Source organism: Pteropus vampyrus, unplaced genomic scaffold (genome assembly GCF_000151845.1).
Source record: "Pteropus vampyrus isolate Shadow unplaced genomic scaffold, Pvam_2.0 Scaffold227, whole genome shotgun sequence".
NCBI classification, from domain to species: Eukaryota; Metazoa; Chordata; class Mammalia; order Chiroptera; family Pteropodidae; genus Pteropus; species Pteropus vampyrus.
The window spans coordinates 1,423,924-1,433,555 of NW_011889008.1; the positions used below are offsets into that span (position 1 = coordinate 1,423,924).

The 9,632-nt window shown below is 68.3% G+C and overlaps 1 protein-coding gene across 1 annotated transcript in view; it reads left to right on the forward strand.

The window, feature by feature from the left end:
- AATK (apoptosis associated tyrosine kinase) overlaps positions 1–9,632 on the forward strand; it is a 23,448-nt gene that overhangs the window by 8,101 nt on the left and 5,715 nt on the right. The window contains exons 4-12 of the mRNA XM_023538660.1: positions 552–692; positions 1,174–1,353; positions 2,702–2,791; positions 5,640–5,719; positions 6,199–6,317; positions 6,483–6,570; positions 7,216–7,349; positions 8,564–8,648; positions 8,727–8,843. Of these exons, the coding sequence (XP_023394428.1) occupies positions 552–692; positions 1,174–1,353; positions 2,702–2,791; positions 5,640–5,719; positions 6,199–6,317; positions 6,483–6,570; positions 7,216–7,349; positions 8,564–8,648; positions 8,727–8,843 (1,034 nt within the window). The remainder of the gene's footprint in view (positions 1–551; positions 693–1,173; positions 1,354–2,701; positions 2,792–5,639; positions 5,720–6,198; positions 6,318–6,482; positions 6,571–7,215; positions 7,350–8,563; positions 8,649–8,726; positions 8,844–9,632) is intronic.

Genomic DNA, 9,632 nt, shown 5'->3' on the forward strand with positions numbered 1-9,632 from the left:
TGAGGCCGGGGGGCCCGGGGGGCCGAGCGTCCCTCTCTCCTGGGCCACCTGGGGACCATATGAGCCCAGGCCCGGAACCCCACAGCCCCGCCCTGAGGCTGCCCTCAGGGACCCATCTGGGTTTCCGCGGTGGGGTCACGGCCTCACACTGTCTATCCTGGCTCAGGGCCAGGCCTCAGGACAGTGAGGGCGGGCCTTGCAGGGGGTGTGGGAGGGGCCTCACCCCCCCCCCCCCGAGCCCCTGACTTCCTGGGGAGGGGAAGGAGGGAGGATGCACTTTGCAGCCCCCAAACCAGCCCATTGTGTGGAGCCACCTGCCGTTGGGCCCGATGAGGGAAGGGCTGTGTGTGGCACTCAGTGCCAGGGCCACTGCAGACAGCACGGTGTACGTGGCTTCAGCTGACTGCCCCCCCCACGGCCACGCTCCACAGGGCGAAGTTCCCAGCTGTCCTCCTGCACTGCTTTCTAGGGCCGAGCCCCCTCCTAAGGGCAGCAGCTGAGGGCGCCCCTTGGGGTGCTGTTGCCCCTTCCTGCCAGCCCCACACTCCCAGATCTCAGCAGGTGGAGAGCTGGGAGCCGAGAGCCCCACCCCGAGGTCCAGCCGGCCGTGGGCGAGTTCCTGCTGACTTGGCACATAGCGCTGGCTGTGGCCGTCCCCGTGGGCCCGCGGCCAGCCCTGCCCTGGGCTGGAGGTCAGATTCCTGGCCTGGCGGGGTCGGGAGGGGGAGCCGGCTGGTGGCCTGGCACAGCACCCCAGGCATTACAGGAGCGGCACCCCCGTATCACCTCACAGAGAGGCAGGGGGAGCTGGCACCTGCCGGGTGAGCACTGGCCTTTTCCAAGCCCTCATTTGAAGGCTCGGCCATCCTCCCAGAACCTTGAGGGGCCCCGGCCGGTCAGCTGGGGAACTGGGTGCCCCAGCAGCAGGCTGAGAACGGGTTGGCTCCCCTGGCCTGCAGGCACTCGGGTGGGGGGCGGCTGAGCCAGGCCACACTGCTGTGATTTCCCGGAGGACCCTGGGCCTGGGGCCAGAGCCCGGAGGTTTGGGGGATGGGCTGGGGCGGGGCCCAGGGGTGGGGCTGGTGGGCATTGTGTAAGGCAGCCCCTCCCGTTCACTGTGGAGCAAGGCCCTGGACGGCCACCAGCCCTCCTCTCTGGCCCCCTTCACCCCAGGGACCATGGCGTGGGGACAGAGGGGTGCCAGCGCCCCTCAGGGGTGGGTCTGCCTGCACAGCGGGCTCCCCGTCCTGGAGCGGGACGGGGGGAAGGGGCTAGGCCGCGACGCTGGCACTGTCCTACCTGATTGCCCGCTGCGCCAGCACAGTCCGGCCGGCCTCCGGGTGACACCTGCAGGTAATGCGCTGGGGCCAGGGCCAGACCCCGGGGGCAGGAGGGGACCCGCGACTTCCCGGAGGTGCCTGGGAGAGGGGAGTCGCCACGGGCACCAGCCCTCACCTCCCCCGGGTTCTGTCCTTTCTGGGCACAGACCAGGGCCGGCTGGTAGGGACACGGCAGACGGCTTCCAGCCTCCCTCTGGCAGCTGAGAGAGTTGAGGCCAAGAGAAAGGAGGGTCCCCAGGTCACACGGCACCGGGCCAGCGAGGAACGCAGGCCTCTTGGCTCCCAGCCCCGCGCCTGTCCCCATGGGCTCTGGGTCACAGGGTGGGCGGTGCCGGCTACAGCAGGTGGTGACCCCACATCAGGCGGGGGGCGGGGTGGGGGGGTGGTGGTGGTCGGGTCTGTCAAGGTCAGGCCGTCCTCAGGGCTGCACTCTGCCCCCAGGGGCGGGGGTGACTGTTCCCTAGACAGACAGGTGTGGCCAGCCAGGTGGGGCCCAGCCCCGGGCTGCCCTGCGCAGGCTGTTAAGAAGCCGGGGAGTGGACTATGGCCTGCCGGGGTCAAGGTCCAGGGCGGCCTGCAGGCGGATGCCGGTGGTAGGTGGCAGGGTGCCGGGCTGTGGGTGATGATGGGGGTGGGCGTCCTGCCCCAGGCATTCAGATGCTGCTTGTCCCAGAGGGGCGGGGGCGCTTAGCTGCTTGTCCCTGGGACAGCGTGGGGTGGGGTGACGGACCCTCTTCCCTCCTACATGGCCCTGATCCTGGCACAAGTCCCTGTGGCGGGCGGGGCTGGGGGGGGCCAGGCGGGGGTGGCCGAGAGGAGTTGGGGGCTGACTCTGGACGGGCGGGGGCAGCTGGCTTCCGCCTCCTTGGTCTCCTGCCTCCACCACGACCCCATCCCCTGCCTGTGTGGGGCCAGTGCCGCCCACCCAGCCTGAACCTGGTAGGGTGGGTGGGTGGGCTGAGGTCTGAAGGGAGGGGTGCTGCTACCCCGGGGCTCACGGCCCACTGCTGAGGCTCTGCCTTTGGGAGGAAATGCCCCTGAACCGACATGACACTAACACCGGCTCTCCTGGGGCAGCCGGTGTCCCCGGGGACAGGATAGGGGCAGGAGGGTGTCTGCTAGAGAGATGGGCGAAGGGGCGGCTAACGGGGGTGCCAGCAGAGGGTGGGGGCTCCACCCCCAGCTCTAGGGCAGGTGGGAGCTCGGCCCTGGGAAGAAAAAGGCCGATCAGAGTCTGGCCTGCGCCCTGTGCCACCCCGCCCTGCCCCGTGTCCCCTGCCCTGCCCCGTGTCCCCTGCCCCGCCCGTCCCTGGAGCTCACTGCTGTTGCCCATGTCGCCCGCCCGCCCGGCCTAGGAGTTTGAGAATGCCGAGGGGGAGGAGTATCCGGCGGCCGCCACTCAGAACGGGCCCGACGTGTATGTCCTGCCGCCAGGCAGCCCGGGCGCTCAGGTGAGCAGCCCCGGGGCACAGGTGGTGGGCCTTGTGGCTTGGGGCTCGGCAGCCAGTGCTGCCGGGACCTGGTGTGGGGGGGCCGGTGCGTGACCCCCCCTCTGCTAGGATCTGGGGCGCTGTGAGCGGGCTTGGAGACAGCCCCGGTCTGGGATAGGCCAGCCATGTGCTGGGAGGCGGGGCTTCTCTGCTGCCCCCGAGATGCCTGACCCCAAACCTCGCCTTGGTGTGGGCTGAACACAAGGGGACATGGGCCCCATTGTGCCAGTGGGCAGGGCCTTGCACTTGTGAGGGGGGCTCTTGGGGCTCCCCCTGTGGGCGGCCGTGAATGGGCCTTTCATGCAGGCTGGGGTTCAGGGGCAGGCGAACCGGGTCTGACCCAGTGCTGGCAGGTGCAGGCGGGGCCTCTTCCTGTGGCTTCCTTGACGTGTCTCCCGGTCACCCCCATCCCAGGGTCCCCCCACCATGCTGGCCACCCACAGGGCAGAGGTGGGGCCCGAGCTCCAGCGGTTATGGGTCAGTGGCCTAGCTGGGCTTCGAGCCAGTGCTGCAGGCACCCCCGCCTCCATGGCAGGCTGGCCTCAGGGTCCCTAACTCCTAGGCAAAGCCCGTGCCACCCCTGCTCCTGCGGGAGCACTGAGGGGGGTGTCAGGCCCTGCGGGGCTCTGCTGCCACCAAGGCCAGTTACCGGGGCGGAGAGCAAAAGCTCGCCCACCTGCTTCTGCTCCAGGCCCCGCGGGGCCCCGACCAGACGTTGCCCCCGCCCCCCAGGGCCTCACCTTCCTCAGGGGCGGGGGCCCCAAGGCGCTCGTCTGCGCCCCAGAGTAGACGTAGGAGGCCATCAGCTGCCAACTCCAGCACTTGGGGCTCTATAGGTGTCACCACCCCCCAACCCCCTGCTGGCATCTCCATGTCACCAGCTTGGCAGGAATCAGGGCCGGGGTTCGAATGCCTGTGCACATCTGTGGACTGGCCTAGAAGAACACCCCACAAAACCCTGACGGCAGGCTCTCTGACCTTCCTGAGTGGCCATGGGGGTCTCTGGGACTGTCCTAGCACTGCTGGACACTGGGAGCTGATGGGGAGCCAGGGGACACCCCAGGGGACACTGCCCCAGGCCTGGGCCTGTCACACCCCAGGGAGGAGTGTGTGCCTGGGACCCCGAAGAGCCTTTGAGACCCAGGGTTTCAGGCCAGCCGCAGTGTGGGGACAGTAAGGCTCCGGCTGGAAATGCCTGCGTGCCTCCCCGGACACCTCCCCTTTCTGGAACCAGCCCCTCGACTGGTCCGGTCACACTGTGATGACAGGGCGCCCCCTCAGCGAGACCCACCAGGGCACCTGAAGAGAGGCTGGTGTATCACGTGACCGCAGGCCCTGGGAACTGCACAGCATGCCCAGGCCACGTGGGGAGGTCGTGGACGGAGACGGAGCTCTGGGGCCTGGGGTGCTGCCTTTACTGGGGTGGAGGGTGGGGGCTCACCCCTTAATGGTGAATTTAAAACACAAGAATGAGAATTCAAAGCTCAGGAAAGAAAAAAAAACCCAAGTGACCCAAATGGTCGGTTATTGAAATTAACCAAGAACACAGGGGCCCCGGTGGGGGCGGGGCGGGCTCCCTATCTGATTTCGGGGCTGCAGCCGCGTGCTTGTTTGAGGTACCTGTCCTTGAAGTGGACACCTGGGCAATCAGAGCTCGTCAGGCACTTGCATCACCAAGAAATGAACCCAAATACCCTCAGAGAAACACAAAGCAACAAGCGTCAGGGCTTAGGCGACACCCAGCTTCTCCCGCCCCCGGGGAGCTGTCCCCAGGCTGCGGGACGGACCCAGGGGAGCGACTGCCTGTTCTCCCCGGTTTTGCAGCTCTGGCCTCAGTTTTCCGCAGGGTCCCTTTGCTTCCAGGGAGAGGGAGAGATTTGGGGTGAAGCTGGGAGGGCAGCCCACCTGCAGGTCGAGGGTGAGGGACCTGGGCATTGGGTGCCACCCCTCCAGACTGTGGGGAGGATGGCACAGCCAGGCCCGCTGTCCTCGGGCAGTCCCAGCAGCCCCCGCCCCAGCCCCCTGCCTCCCGCAGACGGGAGGACTCTCTGTTGGGCTGGCCGTTGGCATGTTCCCACCTCCATCCCAGTCGGGTGTCCACCATCGGGACCACCGAGACTGCTCTGGGAGACCCCAGGCTGGAGAGGGGGCGGGGCCAGCAGGCTGAAGCCCGAGGGAGGAGCCCCAGGAGTCAGGGCCCAGTGAGACCCCCGCCTAGATTCTGCTCAGAATCGAAGTCGACATGCCCTGTGCCCTCTGGGCACTGGCGTGGGAGCAGAATTCGGGGAATCCCTCGGGCACAAGAAGGGTGAGTGGGCTCCGACGCTCTGGCTCTCCCCCTGCTGACCTCACCAGCTGGCCCCAGGGAGAATGAGCCCAGTGTGTCCCGTGCGGACTGTGCCAAGCAGCCCCTAACAAAGGAGCCTTTGGCGTGCCTGGCGCTGGAATGCCAGCCTGCGGCAGGGGTGAGGGGACGGGCTGCTCCGGTGGCCTCCTCCCCGTGGCTCAGCCCCAGCCACACCGCACGGTCCAGCTCCAGGCCCCGCAGTCTCCAGCCTGACTTGTCCCTGTAGCTTGGGACAGACCCTCCCAGAAAGATGCCTGGGTGAACTTGCAGGTCCACAGTGCCTTTGGGTGGCAGGCACCCTGTTCCTGATGGCGGCCCACAGGTGTGGCCTCACCTCTAGGGGGCTCAGTGCAGCTCCCCAGAGGAGGCCAAGTGGGCAGTCCCTCGAGGGGCCTGATGAGGGGGTGTGGGGGCGATGGCGGAGGCTGGGCTGTGGTCCCTGAGCCCAGCGCCCTGTTACAGTGCAGCTGCTCAAGTCCGCAGACCTGGGCCGGCACAGCCTCCTGTACCTGGAGGAGATCGGCCGAGGCTGGTTCGGGAAGGTGAGTTCCGGCGCCTGGGGGCGGGGCTGGCTTCGTAGGCCCCTCTCTTGCCTGGGAGGTAGAGGGGCAGATAGAGACCTGCTTCTCCTGGGAACTGACCCAGCCCGGGGGTCCCCTCTCCATGTCCCCACCCTGCTGGGCCCCTTTCTGGGGACCACGGGGTCTGCAGCCTGGGATCCAGCGCTGGGGAGAGGGCTGGGGGCGGGAGCAGGAGGGAGCAGCATGTTGTCCTGGCTTCTCCCTGACCCCCGGCCTGGGTGGGACAGCTGGGTCCCCCCTCACTGTGGACCCCAGAGAGTGCCCGGAACAGTAAAAGACAGATTATGACAGCCGGGGCGGGGCGCGGGGTTCCCCCGGGAGGGGTCTGGAACCCACTCTGCTCAGGAGCAGAGCGAGACACAGGAAAAGCAGAGCCTGCCGGGGTGCTGACGTGTGGGGTGCTGACGTGTGGGGTGCTGACGTGTGCCCCGCCCCTGCAGGTGTTCCTGGGGGAGGTGAACTCGGGCATCGGCAGTACCCAGGTGGTGGTCAAGGAGCTGAAGGCCAGCGCCAGCGTGCATGAGCAGATGCGGTTCCTGGAGGAGGCGCAGCCCTACAGGTGGGTGGCACCGGGGCAGGCGGGCTGGAGGAGGTGGGGGCCGTGCTGGACAGGGGGCCCTGTGGTCCAAGGCGAGCTCGGTGCTGCCCCTCCCTCCCAGACCCTTCTGGCCCACCTGCCCCCGCTGCCCCACGTGTGAGTCGGGCGGCCTGTTGGCTCCTACAGGGCCCTACAGCACGGCAACCTGCTCCAGTGCCTGGCCCAGTGTGCCGAGGTGACGCCCTACCTGCTGGTCATGGAGTCCTGCCCCATGGTGAGTCACCTGCTGCCTGGCCTTCCGTTTGCCCCGAGCTTCTGTGCGAGGCGGGAGTTTGGGCCCAGCCTCCCGGCCGAGAGGACTTTGCTGGGCCAGGCACCCCTCGTCCCCGCTCTGTGGGCCTCACATTCCTGCCTAAAGTGAGGTCTGGGGGGGCCTGTGCCCCACCATCTCCCGGAGGCCACTGTGCCTGCCCCGTCTCCTGGGCCCCTTCCTGCACACACAGCTCCAACCCGGAGCCGAGCCGCTTGCCCGCACCACACACGGGTCCCTGGAGCACACAGGTCCCGAGTCTGCTTCCTGGCCTCCTGGCCTCAGCCCTGGCCTTGGGGCGTCCCCAGGACAACTGGGCTCCCCTTAGAGCTGGGCACTGTCAGCTCCCACGTGCAGGCCAGGGAGCTGGCCCTGACTCTTTGGTCACTTGCCCCATGGGGCTGCCTGGGTCTGTGGGCGGTGTGGAGACAGCACCCCTGCCTGCTGGTCACCCTGCAGAGCCAGCCCCCGGGGGGTGATGCAGCAGCCCTGCGGGGTGCCTGTTGGCAGGACGCCCAGTTCACCCCAGGGAGGGAGAGAGGGCCGGGTGGTGGGTCCGCACGGCGCCCACTTCCCACCGGCAGGTGACGCTGCTGCCCCTGTCGGCAGGGGGACCTCAAGGGCTACCTTCGGAGCTGCCGGGCGGCGGAGCCCCTGGCGCCCGACCCCGTCACCCTGCAGCGCATGGCCTGCGAGGTGTCCTGCGGCGTCCTGCATCTGCACCGCAACAACTATGTGCACAGGTGAGGGCGACAAGTGAGGGCGGGGCCGGGAGCCCTGCGCCCCCAGCTTTCTGCGGGGCTGGTCCCCTGTAGGGACCACTGTGTAAAGGCATTTTATTAAGTGGAAAACGGGCAGGTGGGGGGCGGACCCTCCTCTGCAGGACGGTTAAGCGAAGCGACCGTCTTCTGTCCAGGCTGGCCTGGGCGGGCACACGGTAGGGCCCGAGGCCTGTCCTGTCCCAGAGGCGCTTAGCACCCCCTCGCCCCGCCCTGCCCCCCCTGGCTCCACGCCAGCCTGCTCTCCTGCCCGCCTCAGGCGGGGGAGGGGAGGGACAGCGCTGTTCTGTTTCCCACCCCGGCCCCTGGAGCCGGAAGGACGGGCCCGGGTGCCCGGCGTAGGGGAATGTGCCTGAAGAAGTGGCCATGGACGTGGCCCCGCCAGCCACGGACGCCTCACGGGCCGTCCTCCCCAACAATATCCTGGTGCTGAGTGATGACACACGCAACTCCAGCATCAGTGATTTTGTTGAAGAGGGCAGCTGCCAGCCTCCCGATCCGCCCGCCGTGCCCACCCAGCCCCCAGCGCCACACACCCACGGGCGCAGGCTCGTCTGTGGCCCCCGACCCCACGATTGTCCTGCTGCCCAGACACCCACCAGGCAGGCAGGGGAGCAGCCAGCAGCCAAGATCCGCAGTGGGTCAGAGGTGGGGTGGGGGTCCCCACACTGCTGGAGACAGACACTCCATGGCCCGTCCCTGCCCCCGGGGACCCGTGCGGGCAGGGCAGGACCCCCTGGGATGCTAGGGACCTGTTTCCCCTTACGCCTCCCTCCTGGGGCCGTGCTTGGGAGGAGAGTCAGCGGGGTCCTCGGGCTGGCCAGCCCCCGAGGGGTGGGTATGAGCAGAACTGAGGGAGTGGCCGGGGCTCAGGGTCAGGGGTTCCAGCGACGGCGGGGCCCCGCCTCTGCCGAGGGCCCCCGGCATGTTCTGCACCCCTCTGGGCCTCGCTTCCCTCCTCCGCGGTGTGCTGTTTCAGGCCCTGTCCACGTGGGCCCCCCCAAGTGCCCAGTGCTGGGCGAGGGGCTTGAGCTCTGGGCAGGGGGTGGTGGGCAGCCTCTCCAATGCCCTTTCCTGCCCACCCACTGAGCCGAGCCCGGTGACAAGTAGTCCGGCCGCCCGGTGCCCCGGGCGCCACCAGCCGGGTCACTGGCTGACCGCACCCTTCCGCCCCCCAGTGATCTGGCCCTGAGGAACTGCCTGCTCACGGCCGACCTGACGGTGAAGATCGGTGACTACGGCCTGTCTCACGGCAAATATCGAGTGAGTGGGCTGGGCGGGCCGGAGGGGCAGGGCGGGCGGCCTGGGCCCTGGCGGGTGACGCCGTCCCACGTGCCGCAGGAGGACTATTTCGTGACCGCTGACCAGCTGTGGGTGCCGCTGCGCTGGATCGCCCCGGAGCTGGTGGACGAGGTGCACAGCAACCTGCTGGTGGTGGACCAGACCAAGGCCAGCAACGTGTGGTGAGCCGGGCCCCGGGTCAGCCGCCGCCCCACCTGCTGCCGTCGGCCTGTGTGGCTGCCCAGCCCCCGTGAGTGTCCAGTGAGGACACACGGCCTGCAGGCCTGCCGGGGACGGGTGCTGGGCCCGCCCTCCCTGCTCACTTCTTGCATGGAGCGCATGCAGCCTGGCCGCTCAGAAAAAGGCCGTGTGTGTGAGGACACGCTCGTCTGTCCAGCCTCATCGCTCTGTAGGAGTTGGCCAAACACGGCCCCCAGTGAGGTCACAGGGGCGCTGGAGTCGTGTAGCTGCCAGCGTGGAGGACCGACTGGGCCGACACCCACAGACCACATGGAGGGAGCACACGCTGGGACGCAGACCCCTCCGGAGTGACAGCAGGCTGGACCGACGAGAGGGGGCCTCACATAGAACCCGTTCTGTGCAGAGGGCCCGGTGGGGGCTGGGGACCAAGCTGGGTCCGAGCGGGCATTAGAGTTGAAAGGCATGTGGGACATTTCTGCCATGGTGGTCCGTCCTCGCCTCTGCTTCCCCCTCCCCCCACCCAGCCCCTAGGCCTTGGTTTGGCCTCTCCTCTGCTCCTGACAACTACTCAGAGCCCAGGTCCACAGACCAGCCCAGCCCCCCTTCTGAGCCCCCCGGCTCCTCCCCTGAGCCACCGAGCCCATCATGGACACTGCATTCTCTCTCTGATCCTCAGCTCTCCATCCAGCTGACCCTCTGTGCCTGCTCACCCTCGTGCATGCTGACCAAGGTCCCCCAGATGGTTCTGGCCAAGGCCATCATGAC